Source organism: Oryzias latipes, chromosome 8 (genome assembly GCF_053564925.1).
Source record: "Oryzias latipes strain Hd-rR chromosome 8, Olatipes_Hd-rR_3.1".
NCBI lineage: Eukaryota > Metazoa > Chordata > Actinopteri > Beloniformes > Adrianichthyidae > Oryzias > Oryzias latipes.
In genome coordinates this window covers 20,773,178-20,795,954 of record NC_136244.1, presented here as the reverse complement: position 1 = coordinate 20,795,954, position 22,777 = coordinate 20,773,178, and the positions used below count along the sequence as shown (strand labels likewise).

The 22,777-nt window shown below is 39.2% G+C and overlaps 2 protein-coding genes across 3 annotated transcripts; both read left to right on the top strand.

The window, feature by feature from the left end:
* Positions 1 to 5,487: 5,487 nt before the first annotated feature.
* Positions 5,488 to 8,527, top strand: LOC101175569 (visual system homeobox 2). Its single transcript, XM_004071585.5, has 3 exons — positions 5,488 to 5,878; positions 6,134 to 6,291; positions 7,417 to 8,527. Exons 1-3 carry the CDS (start codon positions 5,644 to 5,646, stop codon positions 7,828 to 7,830), a joined length of 807 nt encoding a protein of 268 aa, XP_004071633.1. The 5' UTR covers positions 5,488 to 5,643; the 3' UTR covers positions 7,831 to 8,527.
* Positions 8,528 to 10,152: 1,625 nt separating this feature from the next.
* On the top strand, positions 10,153 to 22,514 carry micall2a (mical-like 2a). 2 transcript variants are annotated; one of them, XM_011477997.4, is made up of 17 exons: positions 10,153 to 10,617; positions 10,801 to 10,849; positions 12,060 to 12,201; positions 12,291 to 12,457; positions 12,548 to 12,678; positions 12,757 to 13,218; positions 13,295 to 13,476; positions 14,402 to 14,456; positions 14,872 to 15,068; positions 16,535 to 16,642; positions 16,826 to 16,890; positions 17,056 to 17,179; positions 20,847 to 20,949; positions 21,042 to 21,115; positions 21,192 to 21,306; positions 21,380 to 21,426; positions 21,499 to 22,514. In XM_011477997.4, the coding sequence occupies exons 1-17, from the start codon at positions 10,475 to 10,477 to the stop codon at positions 21,573 to 21,575; spliced, it is 2,241 nt and encodes a 746-aa protein (XP_011476299.1). In that variant the 5' UTR covers positions 10,153 to 10,474; the 3' UTR covers positions 21,576 to 22,514. The 2 variants fall into 2 exon arrangements, with proteins under 2 accessions (XP_011476299.1, XP_078807104.1); XM_078950978.1 differs by having other exon boundaries at positions 10,207 to 10,617; positions 12,533 to 12,678.
* The last annotated feature ends 263 nt before the right edge of the window (positions 22,515 to 22,777 follow it).

Sequence of the window (22,777 nt, the reverse complement as noted above, 5' to 3'; positions counted from 1 at the left end):
TTTTTTATTTGCAGTTAAGAAATCAATAAATTACAAAAAAAAAGTTACATTTCAAAATAATGAAGCAACAGGCATTTATTTTGAAAGTCCAAATGCCTCCTAAAACACTGTCGGTGAGATTAAAATAAAAAGTTACAATAAAGTGAACATGAAACCAGAATAACTTTTGAAAATCACATTGAAGCACTTCCTCCGATAATCCCGGATAAAAACAAAACGCTCCACTTGATTGCTCTCACCATATAGAGACGAGCGATCCGCTGAGACAGAAAGTGTGAGTTGTTTTGCCCCGTGCCAGTGACTTCATCCTGAAACCTCTTGATGGAGCGGAGGGAATAACTCAAACAAGGCGTGGGCCCGCTGCTAAACCCGGAGAGTGAACGTCTGTATTGATGAAAAACTAACTGGGGTGATAATTGTGCAAGCGGAGGGGTTGTCTGTGGACGTGATGCGGGTACGCCTCACCGCACAGAGAGCTGCTGGTGTTTTGTTACACAGCAGGGATGGGGAGGCATGCCCACACTGGTGGGTCAGTGGGATCTGTCATTCACTTATTCTGTAATTTACAAACAGTGGGGTTTTCTTTGAAAATATCAGACTGGAGGTCATAGTGTAGAAAAACGCAGACGGAGCCGTTCATTTCAGGAGATTTTATTGTGAAAAGAAGAATTCAGGTTTTGAGGCTTAACTCCTGCAACACAAATTAAATCTTTTTTTTCTTTCTAGAATTGAATTAGCACACATTCAGGCATCTATTTTGATAAGTCTGCCATAAAGGACTTGTCATGGATGATGATGATAATGTTGGGATGTCAGCTCGTCCTTCAATGCTCCTTTCGGTTGGATGTCTTACCGGCACCTGTTTGGTGTCCTATAACTAACCAAAATGTCTGTTTACGGTTATCAATCAGCTAACTGCACTAGAGCGCTTTGCGCTCTTGGTTGGGCGCCAGCATCCTATTGGCTGGACAGCAGTGAGGCAGAACAGGGATGAGTGACAGCTAACGAGGAAGCGGAGGGAGGGGGGCGGGCCCACTGACAAGTTAACATCTCGGCTTGTATTCATCATAGCAGGGTGGAAGCCCTCAGACGCAGCTGTGTGGCGCAGAGTGCTGGTTTGTCCGTGCAGGACGTGTTGGCTCACGGCTCTAACGTGTTTTCACTCATGTGACCAGCAGGTGGGATGAAAAATGAACAAATTCAAGCTGGGATGGACGTTTTTGATCAGCATAATGGAAGTTAGAATCATTTTTTTGACACTTCTCTTCTTTTTGAGATGAATTTTGATGAGCCAACTATAACATTTGCCACATTTTAGGGACGATCACCATGAAGTTACATTTGTTAACCTCTATTCTATGCATAATAGGAAACATGAAAGAGCACTGACCCTCTAAATCTTTAGAAAAGGTGTTTTAACCTCTCAATAAAGTGCTGAATCTTCAACTATTTCTTTAACAAAATCATTTTTAATGGCTAATTCATCCGAAAATAGCATAATAAATCAGTAATTTGCCCTTGATTTGTTGCAAAAAAATGTTTTTCCTCTACTTTGTTGTAACCTTCCATCTCTTGGAAAAATGATACATCTGGTTTGTTTTTCTTTCTAAATGTTTGAAATATGGCTTCAAAGCGCCGGACCGTCACCGGTTTTCTGGACAGTGTGCGGCAGGAATGTGACCATCGGAGGCTCCAGGAGAGGCCCCGATGTGCCGCTACCTGCCCATACGCATCTGTCTGCTCTTCATCTTCCTCTCAATGGCACCCTCCTCTGAGATCATCTCCTCTTACTCCACGCTCCACTTGTACTTGGCTTGCGTGGCAAAAATGTGGACCGGCTCTCGCCTCCCTTCTCTCTGGCACTTTGATGTCTCAAGTGTGATTGCTGTTGGATTGTCGCCGCTTTCCCTTGAAGGGTTTGACATGAAAAGCAGGCTGGCCTCTCAGGTTTATCCCATGGCCGCTGACCCAGGACTAAAACAATCAGCCCCATCACTGTGGGATACTATTACCGGGGAGTGAGGCACCAGGAATGGGGGGCTTCCTCAGCCATGAAAACCACTTTTCCTCCAAGTTACAAACACACTTTGAGGTGTGTTGATTAAATTATAGTAATCTTGGACCCGCTAATAGATTCTTCAGACATCTGACACCAAAATACATATCCTCAATGTTGATGTGTTTGAACAAAATGATCCAACATTTGTAATGTATTAAAAAGAAATGAGACTAGAAATTACAGTTTCGATTGACTCATTCTGATAAGTCTGATAATGTGACATGCCATTAGCAGCACGAGCAACCCTTAAGCCTCACTTATACTTTCATTAAATATTAAACATGCGCTCATTACTGCTCCAGCCGGCAAATTAAGCCACACGGGATAAATTCTGGTGACAGCGCAGCTGACGATAATCATCCATCTTTGCGTGACATTTGGCAGAACTCTTGCTTTATGAGCCGAAGTGCCACAGTAGTTGATAAGGAAGAAAAATAATGTGCCGTGTTCTTGATCGGATCTTATCACACCCACTTAATCCACTTCCTCCATATCTGTCAAGGAGGAGAAGGGAAAATAAATAGTCTATGTTATTAATTTTAATCTGTGCTCATTTTTTTTCAATCCATCATATTCCAAGACTGATATATTTCATTATGTGAGCGGATTGAAAAAATATCATTGAAATTTTGATTATGCTATGCATAACTTTGGTCATCTCTGTGGTGAATTTGCTAAAATATTTATCTGATTTAAAAAGTATAAAACAAAGTTTTTTCTTACAAAAGTTTGCACTGGAACTGTACATTGTTTATGGTTACATAAAACAAAAAGCAACAATAATGCCAAAGTTACTCTGCACCTTCATGACTTTTATGGAACATTTGATTTTGATGACATAAAAAAGTGATTTTTTTGTTTTTTTTTTAAAGCAGGAACAACAAATTAGCCAATCAAAACAGAAAAATGTTGTATATTTGCAATATTTGTCTTAAAAAGTCGTATGAAGTGTCATTCGTTTGTTTTAATTGAATTTACAGGACCTATTCTAAGCTAAATATAGAGTTTTGCAGTTTGGGGCAGAAAAAAAAAGTTATGCATAGAATTGTTTTGGCTAAACTTTAGGACCCCCAGGAGTGCTTCACAAAAATCCCATGGGACCTCCTCGATTTACCAGAAGCTGAACCTGGAACAGCTTTCTCGGGTTGGAACCCCACCCACATCCGGGGAACCTTTGAGCAGTTTCAAAGCAAAACTTTGTTGGATTGGTGGAAAACGATGGAAAACGTTGAGTCTTTTATTCACACTTTGCTATGGTTTTTGCTCTCAGCATGGAGTATAGTAGCAGATGCTTCTTGAGGAGGCAGCGTTGCCTGAAAACATCTCTGAATGGGACGTTTTGATCATAGGGCCAATTTTGTTAGACTAAAACTCGTTTGTAACCTAAATTTAAAACATAAAATATAATATCTGATCAATTTGCAATCAGTCCAAATAGGGGGGGGGGGGGGGGTGTCTAAAACACAAAGAGTCTGGAGAACTGCAGCTTTCCAGCTCTGTCATTCAGCAAGCATAATTATCCCCACAAACTGCTGTTAGTATTGTTGTTTTAGAAACCTCTTTCAATTTTCTACAAGCAGTTCTTTGGAACTGCAACTGTCACACCCCTCCCGCTGTGGTTTGAACTAATTTAGCAGCTGATTATCTAGATCAGTTGGAATTAAAGGATCCAGGTAAAAACAAACACATCTTGAAGGGAGTTGAATTTCAAGAAAGACTTCAAATCCTGGAATCTATTTGCGTGGCGGGAACAAACAAAGATGGCAACTCGGTGTTTATTTAGCCACAGCTAAAACAACACTCTTAATCTTTTCTGAAAATCACATATTCTGCTCAGGTTCCTGCAAATATACACCTGAAGCTGATTCCTAAAAAAAAAAAAAATTGAATAAAGAAAGCAATAATAATTTAGGAGAAAAAAATTGAAGCCAAGCCATAACCCTTGTGCTATCTTAGATGACCCCACCCTTACATTGACGTATTATTCCTACCATGACAAAGGTGGATAAAGGTGGAAAGATTTCATGTAATCCATGGACACCAGTGAAGATCACAAATCATTGAAGAAAAAAGGTTCAGCGCACTGTCTAGTGGGTCTAAATGACCCAACTCCCAATGTTAAAGTGCCTGAGATAGCACAAGGGTTGAACAAGTCCAAATTGCTCAACACCTAATCCTGACCCCCTTAATTCTTCCACTGAAGCAATGATTTAGTGTTTGAACAGGTGCGCATGAAAAGGCCACACAGGTGAGGGAGCTTCAGAGTGACCATGACTCACCCCAGCTTTGACCACTTCCCCGGTCTCCTTGATCAAAGCCACCTCTGGGTGCTTGTTCAGCGCTGAAACAACAGGACGGCTGAGTGTTTTACCTGCTGAATTAACTGCCACACCTGGGCTTGATTCACGCCGATTCTGCTGCTGCTCGTCTCACAGGAGATCCATCAACGTGCAGCTACAGCTGGCAGCTTTCGAAGGGGCACAAAAGTGCTAATAATCTTCCCGTCCTGACTGTTAATGTGTTGATTTACCCGCTTTGATCTGGAGAGGAAGAATCCTTGAAGAGTTTGGGAAGCCTTCACCACGAACTGAAGGGTTTCTTTGTGCCTCGGCCAGTTCACAGACATTAAGGAAGTATTTCTGTAATGTAAACAAACATCTGATTGCACCAACATTGGTTCCTTCACAATGTTTGATAAAAGAGTTAAGTCTCTATGCACGGAAAACCAATTAAAAGCATAAAAAATTAATTGTTTTCTCAATTTTAAGTTTAAAACATTTGCTCGTCTTTAAGTCATGACAAAAACAACACATTCTAAAGAATGAAGGGATTTTATTTTTATTATTTCAAACGTTATTGAGCTAAATTCAACTTTTAAAGCAAAATTTACAACAAAAAAAGTTTGTGTACATTTAAAAATAAATTTACTACCTTCAAAACAACACATTTAAATCAACTCCTTAGAAACATTTGCTTTTTAGCTGAAGACAGCAAATAAACTTCCAGTGGCTTGTTTGTCCTAAGACCTGCTGTTCGGGGTCTGCTGCCTTTCTGTTTGCTCTCATCCCACAGAACCGCACGTCTGTTTTTCATCACATCCCTGTTGCAGCGATTTGTTCCTGCAATACCTGACAGGCGTAAAACTGGACAGGTAAGAGTTCAAGCTGCCATTAGTCTCACTCACTGACAGTTCAGGAGAAAAAAAAAAGGTGTTGCAACTTGTCCCTGTAATGGAGAGGAAAAGCATTCAGATGTTTGTCTATGGAGAGTCATCTGTGAAAACGGATGGTGCAATGCCAACTTAGAGATGAATAATAGGTTGGATGTTTGCTTCAGTTTCAGGATCAAAATGGTTTGAGTGTCATGTGACTGAAGGGGGGAGGTCTTAGGTGAGACCACCTCCACCACTTTAAAGGCATACCTTTCCAGGTAACACTTTCTACCTGAGCTCCTCAGCATCGAGCCACAGCTCCAACAGCCAAAAGAGAAGCATCACAACTGCTTTGGGATTTTACCTCATCGGAGGTCATCCTGGCTTATTTCAGAGGACTGATACCAAATCCTGGATTCTTCATCCTGTGGACATGTTCAGCCCAGGGCAACTGGTTTCTGCTTTTCTCCCTGCAGTTTTTCACTCACCTGCACCTCACTTTTTCCCCGCATTTCCACCCAGACTGACCTCTCCGGCTCAAATCTTGATCCCGGGGCCTTTTATCAGCTACAACTCCCTGAGGACATATCTGCATCCAGAGCCGTGCAAGGAAGCTCTGCTGTTGGCCTCACAGTCAGCTCGGATAAGGCCTCTAACAGGAAGAACTGGTACGTTTAGACCCCAAATATTGTGGGTCTGAAAGGGACTGATTATGTGGTATTGGGCTTGTTGGTAGTTTTTGAGGCAATCTGAGTGAAGTGCAAATGTTTACACAAGACCAACAGCTTGTAACTAACAATCAATTATCAAGCCGTGTTAAAAATAGGTCTAATGATCGCTGTGGTAATTATCCAGTCAAGAGCCATTAGTTCCCTGTCACCCATTAGCGACTGTCTAATTGGTGCTTGTGCTACGCTCTCCAGATGAACAGAGGCCAGTGAAGCAGCGGCGTGCACGAGCCAACTACAGCAGCTGGCAGCTGGAGGAGCTGGAGAAGGCGTTCGAGACCACCCACTACCCGGACATCTTTATGAGAGAGGCCCTGGCCCTCCGACTGGATCTGATCGAGGCCAGGGTGCAGGTAACTGCCACGCTGAACGCCTGCTTGCTGGGTCAAAGATTGCAAATGCTGCTCTGCAGCCCCACGTGATCCGCCTATGGGGAGCCAACGTGTCTGTACACATGTATAGACTTTAGTGATACAAAGAAAGAAAGAAAAAACACAATTACGCATTTTAAAAGGCAGAATTTCTCCAAAAATATAAACATTTTCCAAAGTTTTAAAAAAGGCTTTTTGTAAACTGTAGTTTTTATTTCCCTTTTTCAGTTTCCAAAAAAAATGTTTGTACCACAACTCCATTTAAGTTTTACTAAACTGTGTCTCCCTCAATTATTTGACTTGTCAACTGCATCCCAGTGAAAATGTCTTTATTAAGACCTGGGAACCTTTCCTATTATATACTGAACTAGACTGCCGCACTCATCAAAGCATTTGTGCTCTAAATGCCTATTGTATTATTTTTCTTTTTTACGTCATATTTTCTGTATTGGTTTATCATGACGCCTTGCACATGTAATTTGTGTCTGTACCTATTGGTCAAGTGTTCTTTTTTTGCTTAATGTTACATTAAGGTTAACAAAAAACATAACAAAACTATAAATATGTATATAAACTGCTTAAAACCAGAAACAATGCAATCCCAACCAGAAAAAACAAGCAACCTTTAAGGAAAACACGTTTTTCAAAATGGCAAAACCTTTATTTAAAATTTGAAAAACACAAAATAAAATAAAATAAAAAGTTTTCTAAAACTAGTAAAGGTATTTTACATTTTCAGAACAATAATTAAGCACAAGAAAGCTTTGTAATCAAAGTAAACTTGAATTGGCTTATTGTGTTTGAATGTGTAAACCAATCAAAAATAATAGATTTGATTGTACTAGTACTTGAAATTAACTTACATGGTAATAGAAATACATTAGACTGGAGATTAGTTTTAATAAAAGCGAAACACTATTTATGATAAAAAAAATAGCGCCTTCTCTTCTGTGTTGTTATCCAGTGACACTTTTAGTTATTTTTAATGCTTGAACATTAAAACTTTAACTCAAGGAAACTCCATATGTCTTTACAATATTTAAGAAAGATTCTAATGTATCTTCAGTCTCTCTTTGACTAATGTCTATGTCCATTACTTCCTTTGAGGTTTGGTTTCAAAACCGTCGCGCCAAAATGAGGCGGCAGCTGAAACTGCAGGGACAGCTGGAGCGTCACCCACTGAAAAGAGACCAGGATGAAGCTCCCTCAACTTTAAAACAGACTGAAAAGTGGGACAGGGAGAGCTGGGAGAGACAACAGGAAGGACTTGGCTACCCATGGACTGAAGCTCCTGCTGCAGTGCTGAGCGTGCGCAAGCAGCCGGTGACCCGGAGGCTTGGGAAGTGGGAGAGGCCGGAGGGCCGGGAGAGGCTGAGCTCAGAGGAGCTCCGCTCTTGCAGCATCGCCAAGCTGAGGGCTAAAGCCAGAGAGCACAAGGCCGAGATCAACAGCACCGTAAACATGTCAGGAGGTGACTTACAGTCACAAACGCAGGAAACTGACGCCATGTTCAGTGACTGATCATGTTCCTTCTTCCTGTTTTCACCAAAAATGATAAAATGTTCTTGGAGGGGGATAAGACAAAGCATACGCTAAACCCTTGTGCTATCCTAGGCACTATACCATTGGGAGTGGGGTCATCTAGACCCACTAGACAGTGCTCTGAACCTTTTTTCTTCAATGATTTGTGTTTTTCACTGGTGTCCATGGATTACATGAAATCTTTCCACCTTTATCCACCTTTGTCATGGTTGGGAGAACACGTCAATGTAAGGGTGGGATCATCTAAGATAGCACAAGGGTTGAACTTTCTCACATCAACCTTTTCCTTCATAAAAGGAAAAATCCAATCTCTAAAATTTACTTTTACCCTCTGTTTCCATTCATAAAAAAAATCATTTTTCTGTTTACGCACATGCAAAAACTCTATGTGCTGTTTTTTAAAAGTTGTATTTTTTTTCCAAACAGATGTTATCTTTCAGCCTGACTGATGTTTAGCGTCCTGTGCAAGAACTTCATCGGATAAGAGTGACAAATGACAACGATTGACCTTCTTGTGGGCACAGCTAAAATAGGATACAGTCTAAATAATTTCAATGATGACATCCCCAGACTCCTGGGTTACAATGACTCACAGGCAGGATGTCTGCATGCAGCCACACGTCCTCACGGGAAACAATGGAAAGGAAACGCAAAATAAATTATAAATACTTATAAATATTTTCTTTTTTTATACATAAAGTATTTTCATATATAAGAATAAAAGGGATGGAAAGTCATTTTATCAAAACAACACACTATAAATGAATATAATTTGTTAAAACTGTAAATCAATTTAATGTTTATAAGTGATATAATGAAATATATTTTTAAAAAATTCCTAATTCTTGTTACAAGTGGGGGACAAATTGTTTTTTTTCCTTTAGATTAAGCTGATCAAGCATTGTGGAAAAAATGACAATTTATGTGGACTTGAATGAGTCTTAATTAAAACACTGCCCCCTTCTGGTCATAATAAAATCCACTCGTTCAGGAAGTATGGTAAAGTTTCTGCATTTACAGTGGCAGAAATGTTTTTGTAAATAACATTAATGGGAATTTTTATCAAGTGTAGCTGGATTATAAATATTAAAATACAAATGTGGCATGTTTTTCTTTTCTTTTCGAATTTAAGTAGGGTTTCATTTCTTAAATGCAAAGAAGACTTTTTTAGTGATCCACATTTTTTTACACTTAACAAATGTTTTCTTTTTTTCTTAAGGAAGTAATAAACCATTTAACTGTTTAAGTGATGTTTTTAGATGATCAAAGCACCATGGCTACCAAAGGGAAATCTGTTTTCCATTAGTGTTACTTTAAAACAAAAGTATTCCAGTAGATATAAAAATCAGTTACCGGTACTCAAATTAAGTTACAGCAAACAGACTGGCAGACAAAACTAATTAAGTAGTAAATAACTATTCAAATATACTACATTTATAGTTAAAGCACCATGAAAAAATAATCAAATGTTGGTATTTCTAAATCAGTATAAATTTTTTAAGTAATTGTACAAAAAAAAGAACATCAGCTCACATTTTTCTTTTATTAACACACTTGTAGAATAAATAGGAATACATATTTTTTATTTTTAACATTTTAAATACAAAGGTAAAGCATAGCTAACACTTAGAGGAAATATCAACAAGTCTGTAGGTATTAAGTTTAGGACTGGGACATAGTTTGATTTCCAGGGGGTGCGATGACTTGGGCAAAACCCTTCACTAACTACGTAGCTGCAAGGGGACCCTGTGCCAATCCCAGCCCGGATGAAACAGGGTTGTGTCAGGAAGGGCATCCGGCGTATAAATCTCTGCCAAAAGGTGAACAAAAACAACTTTGACAGTTTCAGATTAATGCTGATTTTGTGTGTTTTAAACCCATAAACACACACATACTGCAAGTGTGTCTTTGAGATTTCAACACTTCCACTCCCTCAACAGGTTGAAGTTTGCTTCAAAGCTGATGGGTCAAGCTATAAGCTGCCTGTACGAGACCTATTGGCAGAAAATGCATGCTAATTGATGACAATATAGTTTTTGTGCAGTTATCTGAAGACACCAATTTATCATGCATCCTTAGATTAAATGGTGCAAGTGTTACAAATAGGAAACTAAAAGGTGTCATAGCTGAGAATTCTTTTTCTCAGATATGCAATTATTTACATTAAAATAACTTTTTTGTAATTAAAAAGTTAAATTGATACAAATTAATACAGACAACAAAGACATTTTTCTGTCAATCTGCATGCCCCCCTCCAGCTTTGTCCACTGGTTTTTCCCACTCTGCTTTGCGCTTTTCCAGAAAGAATTTGGCCCACATTTCCATTCAAATGATCCGCATGGAGGTGCGTGAATCATTCCTGGCAGAAAGAGTTCACGTTTTCTGCGGGTTTTAATCAGTTGTCGAGGTGACGAACCAGCGCTCGCTGTTAATTAGTGTAACGAGCCTGGAGCCCGCAGGTAACTGGAGGAAACCGGACGCAGCTGCGCCGCCGCAGCGCAGTTCACGGACTCGACCCCGGCCGCGCGCGCTCGCGCAGACTCCCTCCTTTGTCCATCTCCGCTTTGCTCGGACTCCTGCGCCGCGCAGACGCTCCCCGCCTGTTGCTCGGCTGCTGTGGAGCATGGCTGCCATCAAAGCTCTGGAGTTGTGGTGTAAACTGCAGTGTGAGGGCTACAGAGATGTGGCCATCACCAACATGACGACCTCCTTCAGGAACGGACTGGCTTTCTGCGCGCTCATCCACAAGTACAGACCCGACCTGATGTGAGTCACCTCAGAGAAACACGGTTTTAGGTTTATATTCCAATGTTTCCCCCCCCCTCTTTAAGTTATTGTATGAATTAATAAAAAATACAGTGAAGTTTTTGTTTTTAATGTGTCAACGCTTGAATGAGTTTTCATCCAAATGTTGCCCCTCCTCCTGATCATTATGTTTGTGCTTTTTAGAGACTATGACTCACTGAACAAGGAGGATGTGTTCGAGAACAACAGGCTGGTAAGAAGTTGTTCAACCTTTTGTTGTGCTGTGAGAAACACTTTAAGTGAACACATAACTACACAGGCAGCACATCATATTTCTTTCTTGCATTTCTGCAGTCCAGAACTTTGATATTCAGCCAATTAAGCAAATCAAATTCATACATACGATACATAAATCAACTAATAGGTCATTTCTATTTCACTGAAACCTTTTTATTTTAAATAATGGCTGATGTTATTTGCGCATATTTGTGCATGATCTAGCTCAAAAACTGTTGGACGTTCGTGTTGGCCACACATAATATTTGAGGCAAAGATGCACATTACTGCATTTCCTGCATGCATTTTAACCCCAACCCTAACTGTAACCCTAACCCCACCCTAATTATATGTGAACAGTCATTTCCTTTAATAAAGGTCAACTACAATTATACTCCAAATGACTCTCGTCTGCGTAGTAGGCGGGCATCCAACATAAAGGTTAGTCAAATACATAGAGCTCTATTTGATTTGGTAAATACTTCAAGCTGCCATAAAATTGTTTTAGCTTATGTGCAAACATTTAAGGTAACCGTTTATCACAACTTGTGCCGTTTTTTGTGATATAGCACAGGCGGATACGATAAATTAGCGATTTATTGTGCAGGCAGAAGGTAATATTTCTTTAGAAGTTGGGCCTCTGCAGAGAACTTCACTATATGATCATCAGAGATGAACCTGAGCTTAGACGAGCCTTCTTCCAGCCCTTTTGAATGTCATCTGCCACTTGAAGACCTCTGTTATACACTTATTTAATGTTACACAAGAGCGGCCGCTTGGGGCCAGCTGGTTAATCAAGTTAAAGTTTGAGCTGCTCTTATGGATGTTCTGTCTGCTGAAACGTGAGCGAGTTGTAATTAACACCCCTCTATTTTTCATGACTAGTGTTGAGTTTCTTCCTGGTGGTTACAAGCCAGGCAGCAAAGATGTTCCGGTAGTTTGTTGTGTCAAAAGGAACTTTAATGCTGCATTTTTAGCTTAATTAGTATTAATCACCATGTTGAAGCTATGTTCTTAGATTTCCTAATCCACCTATCTTTTCCCTAAAAATTCAGACTCCTATTCATCCTCTTTTTCTTATCTTTGCCTGGTGCGCACTCATTTAAAAACAAATGGACTTTAATTTTCCCTTTTATGCTACATAGATATTTTGCATGCAAAATCCGAATTTAAAAATGTTTCTTTAGGCATTTCAGATTGCAGAAGAGAAGCTAGGCATCCCAGCTTTGTTGGATGCAGAAGACATGGTAGCTTTAAGGATTCCAGACAGGCTGAGCATTCTGACCTACGTCTCTCAGTACTACAACTACTTCAAAGGATGCACTGCAGGTGAGTATCTCCTTCAGCTAAATACTTAACTTTAGAAAAAAAAATAAAAATGCTGCTCATTGTAATCCTGGAATTTCTGTTGCTTTTAGTTGGAGGGGTAAAAAGGCCAGCAGAGGGCTCCAAAGAGGAGCCGTCGGAGAAGAAAAATCTGCCAGTTCTTTCCAAAACTTTTGTATCAAAAAATGACTCTGAGAACTGTTCAGCTTTTTCTCTGCCGGATCAGACGTCATCCAAGGTGGGCAGGGCTGCTGCTCAGGTTAGTGCTCCTTTCATTTAGGGGTCAAAAGTTAAAGATTTTTTAAAAATATAACTCTAGTCCTTGCTGTAATAGTTTATTGTTTTGCAGAAGGTAGCTTTTGCTAGCAGCCAGAACAAAAATGGGACTCTAACCAACAAATGTGTGGAATGTAAGAGTCATGTTCACCTGGTTCAAAGGCACTTTGTGGAAGGCAAGCTTTATCACAGGAGCTGCTTCAAGTAAGTCATTTATTTGAGTAAACGTAATTAAAGTTGATTCTATTAATTAATAACTGGATGAATTTAAATCTTCATCAGGTGCAGTGAGTGTGGCAGTGTGCTCCATGTAGGAGGCTACCAACCCGGGAAGAATCCAGACACGTTTGTCTGCAATGCCCACAAAGACGGCTCAAAAACATCCTCGTCTGAAGATGGGGGTAAAATTGAGATTGCCAGTTCAGTCCAGCTGAAGCCAAGCGCACCCTCTGTGCTGACAGCCCCACTTCCCGCCGTGGCAAAACCCTTCAGTGCCGCTCCGCCCCCTTCATCCTGGACGGCCTCGGCCCAGAAGACGCAGGCGGCCCGTCAGAGGTTTTTCCAGACTTCACCTCAGCCAGAAACTTCAACAGATGTGAGGAAATCTGTCGAGTCGTCGGGCAAACCAAAGACCCAGCAGAATGCGGAAAAGTGCGAAGCGAGGATAACTGGAAGCAAACTCGCAGAGGAAAACCGCAACAATAACAACAAACGGCCATTCACCGTCCGATCTGCAGAGACACGGTGGGAATTGTTTGAGGTTACTCATCCTGCTGGGTGTGGCACTGCAACGCTTATGTTTCATTTTTTTTATCTAAAGGTTTGGTGAAGACCCAAATTTTGCTGACATATATAGTCAGAGAAGGGATAAATGTGGCCCCCGTTTAGCAGGAAACGGAACAGGAGGGCTTTCTATTAACAGGAAAGAGAAGGAACCTCCAGTTCTGAAGGTCATCAACCGAGACGACTTCAGGCCAACAGCTGTACACAAATCCACTAAAGGCAAGCTGTGCTAGACACTTATGACTTGTTCTTGATCCAATTTGACACATAGCCAACCCACCCCCCATTTTCCCTGCATGCCCTCATCCTTTTATTTGAGGAAAACAAAGACCTTTTGTCATTTTTTGCCCTATATATGCACCTTGTGCTGTTAGCTGACATTTAAATTTCTGTCGCGCTAATGAACTTTCATTGAACTGTCATTCTCCTGGGATGGATGTGTGTGTGAACGCCTGTCAGCGGGTTCGGAGACAGACACGCAATTATTGAGTCTTTTATAGTGAACAAAAATCAGGACAGATTCATTTTTAGAATTCAAGGCCTGCTGACTTGGAAATGAGCTCCGTTTTTGTCGACACTCATTAAAATGTTAAAGAGAATGCATCAAATTAAAAAAGCTGAAATTCCACTCAAGCTTTCAGTTTTCCCTGCATGCTAGAAGCACAGGAAACATTTCCTGCTTATCCTTTTGACTGCATTCTCCAGCTTTACCACTAGGTGTAGACAAATCTTAAAGATTTGTAGTTTAGTCCATTACATTCATTACATTAAATTTATTTAATTACATGTTGGTTATTTGAAACTTTTAAAGACCCACTTTTGTAGTTGCATTTTTTAAGATGGGGAATATAAATTAAGAAAATATGCTTAATTACATTCCTGAGTATTTCTTTATTCATGTAGTTGTGAATCAGTAGGAAAAAAATGCAGTTTCAAAAAGAGCCTGTAATGTGCTAAGTGGGCCACAAGCTTCATGCTTCAAGTTCAGAGGTGAATTTCCTTAAACGACAAAGGGTTTATAATTATAATGCCTCTGGGAATGCTTTCACAATAGATCAAAGATGATCGGAGTGGGCATTTAAAGTATAATGCCGGGTTTCTTCAAGGTAAGAACCATTTGTCTTTCTCTGCCTCCACTCCACAGATCTACTCAGCCATGAGAGACAAACTCCGAGGCTCAAAACTGAAGAACAATTAAGGTAAACGTTTTAATATTCACTCGTAAAATAGTCTCAGCTTTACCAACCTAGAACTAAACGACAAATGACACATTTTCAACTGCATTTCAATATGTCTGACCTCTCAGCTCATCACTCTCCAGAGCAAAGCCTCATCCAGTTTCCTCCATCCCTGTTATTGTTGACTGGCTCCGAGTGCAGCCCCTTGCTCTGTCTCCCATCTTAACAAGCCCTAAGGAGTGCCAGGCCTGACCTTTCCCCCTCTAACTCCAGCTTCTTCTCATTTTAATCAACACTGATAACTTTTTCCTCTTCTTTCATAACATTACAACTCCCGAGGTGAGGTAGTCTCTGATCTGTACTTCCAGTCTGTCGATGTGATCTCTGATAAATATTTGAAGACGGGTTGAGATTGTTTTTGCTTCCACCCCCTCAGAGACTCTCTGCCTGAAGCTGTTGCTGAGCAGCATGCACATGAATTCATGTCCACGGCGCCCTGCGACGTCTCCATTAGTGCAACAAGGCCTCCCCCAGCTCAAACACCTGCTGTACCTGCAGTGTGCTTTGCACTGTTTGAACCTGGAGGCCTCAGGGATGCCAGTCCCCAGAAACCGCCACCCTCTGAGAGTCTTGGTACGATGCTCCTTTGGATTACATCAACTATTTTCAGTTTAGTTTAAAGCCTTAGCGTTAAAGTTATGGGTAGTGACTTAAAACTGCTGGACTATGAAAGACACCCCCCCCCCCCCTTCCACCAGCCTTTTGTATCCTGATATTGGGTCATTCTTCTCAGTGGAGAACAGTGACGTTTATCAGAATATTTCGACAATTATGAAGATCTCATTTGGGATTAAATCAGGTTTCTATGCCATGAAAAGACTAAAGCCATGCTGTCATCTATGAATGAATGCAAACTGCAGACCGTACTGGCTGGCGTTTCTTTGAGATCCGTCATGTATTTTTAATTTCCTCCAAATCAAAGCCTTGAATTTGTAATTCTTAAAAGCTTATCAGATGATTTGAAATTTGATTGGAGTCTAAAAGGCTTTGTACCGTGGCCCTGAAGTGCAAATCACACCAACAAAGCATTTTAAAGAAAGTGAAACAAATGCTAAAAAAAAAAAAAAAAATAGTACACTTTAGACATCAAAATTTCACAAGCCAAAACACAATTCCAAAAAAAAGATACAAAATAATTGTAAAACGTTTCAGGTAAAAAAAATAAATTAAGAAATCAAAATGAAATATTGGCTATGGTTCGTACTTACCATAAAACCTGTAGTATGCGGACATTGAACTTGTTTCATTTTTTTGTAAGCGTCTTGATTTCTGGAATTTTTGTTTTGATTTCAAAAATAGTTTTTTTTTATTTGTTTTGCTTTCTTTAATTGTCGACATATGGTGATCTGTTTTTGCTTTCAGTGATTTGTTGGCCCGGTTTCCACCTCAGGGCCACCGTAGTTGGATCTCATCTTAGTTCAAATATGGGTCATTCATGGACAGATGCTACAGTTTTCTACTTTAGTGGAACACAAGAGGTCAAAGTAATTAAAAAAAAAAAACCCATTATATTCAAGTTTGCGGTAGACTTTGGGACAATAGCCTGTTCTGACAAGAGTCCAGTGGCAGATGCATTAAAATCATAATCATGAAAATAGATTGGACTTCGTCGAAAGATTAAAATTGGTCAATAAGACCTAAAGTTTCAGTTTCAACATTTTGATCCAAGAGGCACAGATAAGGCGGTAAAAATAAGCTTTGGCATTGAATTCTGAGCCAACAAATATGTGGTTTTGAAGGAAGGCAAAGGAGAATTACTCAATTAAAAGCAAAGCAAAAGATTTGTTTTGACTAGAACCAAAATGCTTCATTTTGCTCTGCCAAATTTCAGAGCATCATAATGACTAATTTAGTCAAAAAGTAGAAGTAAAAGCCTCTTGGCAGTTCCAAACCCAGCATTTAATGAACGGCGTGAGTCACCAGGGTGGATTCTTTCAGCATCAAAGCAGATGTTCTTGAAGTTGAGGTGCATTCACCTACATCTCACTCATCTACAGATCTGCTAACTTACCAGTTTAAACTTCCTGTTTGTATTTCAGACTTGAAAAATGGAAGCCACTTGGCTGTAAAACCCTCACTCAGATCTCCTGCAGTGCAATCTATTAGTTCTTTGGCGACCGCTCCATCCAATTCTGGAAATCCGTCAGGTTGGTTTCCACCTGTTTTTAAATAATCCAAAGTGCACGTACCTGGCTTTGTGTATTTTTGATTTTAAAGTTTTTTTTTCTAATTCTAATGAAAAAATCAGGTAATTCATATGTGACAATGCCTTTTTTTTTTGAAAAGCTGCAATGAAAGGACCATCTAATCCTGTTTTATCTACCTCTTAGCTGCTAAAAAGGGAAAGTATTTGTCACCCACCAACGCCTTCAGGACTGAAATGAGGTCACCCTCTGTAAGTTCCCTCCATTAAGTCTCTTAAGGGATTAATTCACAGCTCTGCAAATATGCTTTTATTATATTGCTTTGGGGGGGAAATGGTTGACCTTCTGCACATTAGGATGATCAAAGTCCGACTTTCTAGATCTGGACTTGAAGTTCTTTCTTTGTTTAACATTAGGTGAAGTCTTATCATATCCCAGTGGAGCAGATTGAGAAGCAGCTGATGGAAATTGAGACAAATTTGGCTCATTTGGAGAAGGAAGGTGTTGAGTTGGAGAAGAAGCTGCGCAGGTGTGAAGAAGGTATGTCTCTTTCACATGCTGCCATTTCTTTTTACAGGTTTGCTTGCAAATTCTTTTAATTGTTAATCATCCTGCAAAATTTAAAAGCACAGATGCAACTTAAATCACATAGATGTCATAAAACCTCAGTTTTTTTTTCTTTCCCTGCTCTGAATCATACAAGTCTCTCCTGTGACTCCTTCTTATGTGTGTGCCGGTATAAAATCTGGTGGGGACTCACCGTATTGGCTGAAAGATCAGCTGTGTGGCGACTCTTTACAGCTTTAACTCTTATTCAAAAGCAGCTGCAGGCTGATGCCGCTAAAACTGTGAACCAGGCAGCCCTTTATCTCATCATTTTACCATCTCTGTGGTTTTTAAGTGTCTTATTATCACTACAAATCTACGTCCCTCTCTGTCTCCACCTTAACCGCTCATTTTGTCACTTCCCTAAACGATAGTTGTGTATTTTCTTTCAACCTCTCTTGTCTTCAAGCCTCACCTCGAATTTGTCAATACATAAGTGTTTGCGCTGAGCGTGCAGGGGTTAGAGCTTTGCGTTCAGAGCGGGCTAGGGGCATCGTTACATTCCCAGTAGCGGCACATGGTTGGAGTGAGGGAGACGGAGAGAGCGACAGGTGCAACTACGGCAAACTACATCAACACAAAACCCAAAAGGAGAGAAAATGACACTGCACACTGGAAATAAAGCAAAATCTGGAACCAGTTCCCTGTTATTGATAATATAAAGGAAGAGTGTACAGTCTGCAGGAAAATAATTCCATCTAGAACGGGCACAACCAACTTTTACAGACACCTGTGAGAATCTTGTCCAGAACAGAGCAGATCAATACTGACAGAAGGAACCTGATCAGCTCCTCAAAGCTGAGACATAGTTTTCTAAATGTCAACCTTTACTGTGAATAAAGGTCTTTTTTTATTTATTTATTTATTTATTTTTTTTTTTACACATTTTCATTTGTACTTTGTGTTGTGGTAGCAGTCTTTTGTGTTATTGTATTGTTTCAAATTTGCTAAACTTTTATATACCAGTTGTTAAAAACAAAAGCCAGCTATATTACACGTTAACTTTTATTTATTTTGAATAATATGTCTTTATAATAGCGTATACATATCATTCTCATATGTATCATGTCTGATTTGTTGTCCGGGGGCATTTAACTCATTCAGATTCAAGTAGGCCTATTTCATGGAAGTTGGAGGTTAGTTAATTTGTAACAAGACAAGAAAAACCGTTTTCTGAACACTGTTGTGATAGTTTAAGATAAAACCTAATGAAATGGTAGAAAGGAAAACGTGCAGCAAAGAAATGAATTTATATTTGAAAATGTCATTGAAAAAATAACAATGCAGGGAAGATTGTTCAGGAGTAAGAATGCAAGTGAAGATGTAGAAAGTGAAAGTAGTAGAGAAGAAAAAAGGAGGTGCATTTTCTGCATTTATCATTTTTTTTAGTCAAGATTTATTCTCAAATGCATTTATCGATATTAGTGTTGTAACGATTAATTTTAATGATTTGATTCATAAACAGTAGGGGCTGATCCGATTCATGGTCGATATTAGTTCGTTTTGAACGATCCAATTCACCTACTTCGATCCAGGAAATCTTTAGCCAAAACTTCAACCAGTGTGACTGAGGTTTTCCAGAGTCTTTGTATTTATCGGAAAATAATAGTGTAAATTAAATATGTGTACAAACAAGAATTAAAGGCAAATCCATTCACATTTTTGTTCCAAAAAGATTAGCCAACTGTTGTTTATCCACATCAAAATAATGCAAAGGGAACATTCTTAGAACATTCTAGTGCACTGTATGGTCACAAGTCTTTGCTAAATTCAAAGTGTTTTCGCTCATTGGACTGGAATGATGGTTTGATAATTTTTTCTGTCTCTATATGAGTGTTGTCCGCTGGGATACACTTGGTCATTTTTATGTTAAAGGAAAATAAAAATACAGTGTCTCAATCCAAATGCTATTTTCCAAGATTACCAATTTATTTAATTCTGAAATGATTTTATATTGGTATAGTTTGATTTGATTTACATTACCAGTGCAACAAAAATGGCTATCAATATCGGAGCTATCCAGTTGAACAGTTTTGAATCAGGTTCTGAGGAAAACTAGCCGTCTACAAGTGGATGCATCAGAATGGAGCAGAGCAAGAAGCTTCTGGCTTGCTGTAGTAGCTTCTACGTCACACCCACAAGCTTTTTCAAACTGCTCTTTTGCAGTTTGAAAAATTTTTAATATAGAAATACTTTTCTGTCCATCATGGAAAAAAAAAGAAATCCCACAGGAACATGTTAAAAACACCAATTTAATCGGTGTGGGTCTTTAATTGTTTTGTGAGGCCTGCTGAGTCGCCTCACACAAACTCACCGGGAGCTACATGTTTGTGTGTGAAGAGAAATACCAGCCATTTCTATTAGTTCCTGCTACCAAATGAGGTGAGAGGCGCAGTCACCCCACAGGGACGCTGCTCCTCTTCCTCAGGTCGAAGGAGGAAGAGGACTTGATTGGTTTCCTCAAGGTCAGCGTGACACTGCGTGTGTGTGTGTGTGTGTGTGTGTGTGTGTGTGTGTGTGTGTGTGTGTGTGTGTGTGTGCACCGATGGTATATTATGGTTTAATGCCCATTTATTAATATTTTCGCCTTCAAAACCAGTTGGATATCAGCTAAACACCGGTTTCGTTACTGACCTTTGCCAGTCCTTTAACTGTACTTGCTTATTTCCAATGAAATCGGTGTTTGTTTATTGCAACGTCAGGCATTCCATGTAAAATCAGCTATCAGTTCAGGAATCGGGAGGTGAAATTACCAATGCAGTTTATGTAAATGCATCATAAAGTAAAACACGATTGTTGTAGGTCTGAGAATAAATAATTCATTTTTCACAATATGGTGGACATTTATATCAATTTCACTTTTACAAGGAATGCACAAAAAAGAAAAATTTATTTTATTGTATTTAAATTCTCAAACGGATCAAGTTTTTTTTTTTTTTTTCTTCATTTGTCAGTTGCTTTGGGTGAAAGCTGCCAAGTTGGTCATAAAATCGTTCTCTTTCCACAAACAGACGCAACTGCAGGTATTACTGAATCAAGGCAGACCTGCCCTGACATCCTGTTCTAGGCAGAGGATGTTGAGCAATTTTAATTTGAAACTTGTCTGAGCCTTGCTTTAACTTTGCTGTTCTGTTCTAGAATGAACCCTTAACCAAAAGTTGATTTATCTGTCATCTTTTTTTTCTTTTTTCTGTCTTTCATCTCGAAACCATCCTCCTACATTCAAACTAAACATCTTAGTTTCCGGGTAATATTGTTGCGGAGTTGAGCAGGAGTTGTTGAAACGTTTCAGTATTGCAAACACAGATATATGAATGATCTTGTATTTTCTGATTTGATATTTGGAGAGCAACGAGCCGCAGTTTTATTCAGATGTTTCCTTCTAAATGTTGAGCTTCAGGCGGATTTTCATTTACACAAGTCAGACACATTTCAGATATTTGTGGAGTTTAACAACCAAAGTGCATAAAAATACACATTTTAAAGAAACTTTGGGGCCTAATGGAGCAAGATTTTTTTTCCATATGCATTTTATGATTTCTATTAATTCTCGCTGACATATAAATTAGACTAATTCCAGATCTCATGTATATGTTTTTAGAGGGAGAGGGGGACATACTGATGGACCCCCTGATGGTTGACTGGTTTAACCTCATTCGAAGAAAGCAGATGTACATCAGGAAGGAATCAGAGCTTGTATATATGCAAGTACCAATTCACTGTTTCAGTAATTCCCAGAATAAAAAGCAAAATTTAGTAACTTTAGCGACCAATGAGATGCTTTTTGAAATCTCAGAGCCAGGACTCAGGAACTGGAGGAGCAGCAGCCGAATGTGGAGGAAGAACTGCGCATGCTGCTGGAGAAACCTGGTGAGAGGGAAAATTTTTCTTTTTCTTTTTTGAGTTTTCTTTTTTTAATCTTTGATATTTCCATGCAATGTCACAGATCATTTGAAGTCCAGGGACGAGAAACGGAGGGAGAAGACACTGATGCAGCGACTGATGGAGATCATTGATGACAGAAATGCGATTGTGGAGGGTCTTGATGAGGACAGACTGAGGTCTTTTTGTCTTTATAGAATTTTTAATTTGGCATCAAAGCCAAACTAATATTAAATGTTTGGTTCATTTTAGGGAAGTGGAAGAAGATCAACAGTTGAATAAGATGATGCAAAATCTTGGTACGTACGTTATTTTCCTAAATTCCCCTTCAAGCTTAATGTTCTAATTCATTGTGTTTTGGGGGAGGGCAGGAGTGAAGAAAACCAAAAATAAGAGGAAGTCCTTCTCCAAACTGTTCAGGCGAAGAAGTAAAAGAAGAGTTGAATAAAGTCTTTTTTTTGTTTCTATTTCAAACGTTTTTTTACACTTCATTGTTATATAAATGGTTTCTTAAAAAGGCAACAGTTCCCCATGATTAAATGCAGTTTTAAGGATTTACGACTTTTTTAGCTGAAATCTCTTATTTCACAATGTTGCACAAAATTGTTTAAATAGTAAAGCGCACGATAATTGTCACATTAAATGTTGGTGCTAAATGCTCTGACCCAACTTGGAGGTTTTTCTGATTTGTAAAGGTGCATTTTATGACCCAATTGGCACAAAAGTTCACCACTTCAAAAAAGAAATGTAAGTTTTATCAGAAAGATGAACGTATTTTCATTACTAATGCAATTCATTAAAAAGAATTTGAGCAATTAAGATTTTAATTTTCAATATTTATTTAGTGTTTTGTTTAATAAATGTAACACTTAGGCTTTTCCACCTAAAGCGTGAACTCTCATCTTGAGGTGCTACTCTTCTCAGTTTGGCCTGTAGGGGGCAGCGTGGGTATGTGCTTCTCCATTCAAAAACTTGAAAATCCAATTTGCCACAGTACAGACAGTTAATTTCTTTGCTAATTTCATAAATGCTGCCAAAATGTTCAGCTGTGCTGATGCAATAATGTTATGTGAAAGAGGATTAAGTTGAGCAGTAGCTTTAACTGGGGAAGGCTTATAAACTATAGGTCCTATTGAGTTTTTTTATCTGCAAACCTGGTTTAATTAAACGTTAGTTTTTTTTAATTAATATCTGCATCAGAATGACTGCATACCTGAGCTATTAAAACGTCCCTGTGACATGTGGAGTCGCTCATGTGTGAAAATGGAAATTTTTGTGGTGTTTGTGAGGGAATGCAACCGTATTCGTTCATCCTATGTACGTAACCTGTTTATAATCATTTTAAAAGTTGAAATCTGTTTTTCTAATAAATCCTTCAAAGACTGTATGTGTTATGAGTTGTATAAGTTACTTAAAAACGCTCACTTTGCACAGATTTACACAGATCCCCAGACTCCCAATCCCACGTTCAAAGCTTTCATGACTGGAGCTTTCAGGAAGAAATCATCTCCTTTGAGTCGGAGTTGTGCAGCGATCACAGCTAGGTTTGTGCACGCTTTTTAAAGAGCGCATTAGGAATTCAGTGGCATCAATATATCGCATCCACTTAAAAACGACACATTCCTCATTTTGAGATGCATGAAATTGTGA

What these genes read in the sequence shown, in the direction of transcription:
- micall2a (XM_078950978.1), top strand. Translation starts at nt 10,475, where the DNA reads ATGGCTGCCATCAAAGCTCTGGAGTTGTGGTGTAAACTGCAGTGTGAG. An exon ending in GCCACCCTCTGAGAGTCTTG is followed by an intron (nt 15,069 to 16,534) that starts GTACGATGCTCC and finishes TTTGTATTTCAG; the next exon opens with ACTTGAAAAATGGAAGCCAC. An exon ending in CAATTCTGGAAATCCGTCAG is followed by an intron (nt 16,643 to 16,825) that starts GTTGGTTTCCAC and finishes TCTACCTCTTAG; the next exon opens with CTGCTAAAAAGGGAAAGTAT.
- LOC101175569 (XM_004071585.5), top strand. Translation starts at nt 5,644, where the DNA reads ATGTTCAGCCCAGGGCAACTGGTTTCTGCTTTTCTCCCTGCAGTTTTT. An exon ending in GCCTCTAACAGGAAGAACTG is followed by an intron (nt 5,879 to 6,133) that starts GTACGTTTAGAC and finishes TACGCTCTCCAG; the next exon opens with ATGAACAGAGGCCAGTGAAG. An exon ending in TGATCGAGGCCAGGGTGCAG is followed by an intron (nt 6,292 to 7,416) that starts GTAACTGCCACG and finishes ACTTCCTTTGAG; the next exon opens with GTTTGGTTTCAAAACCGTCG.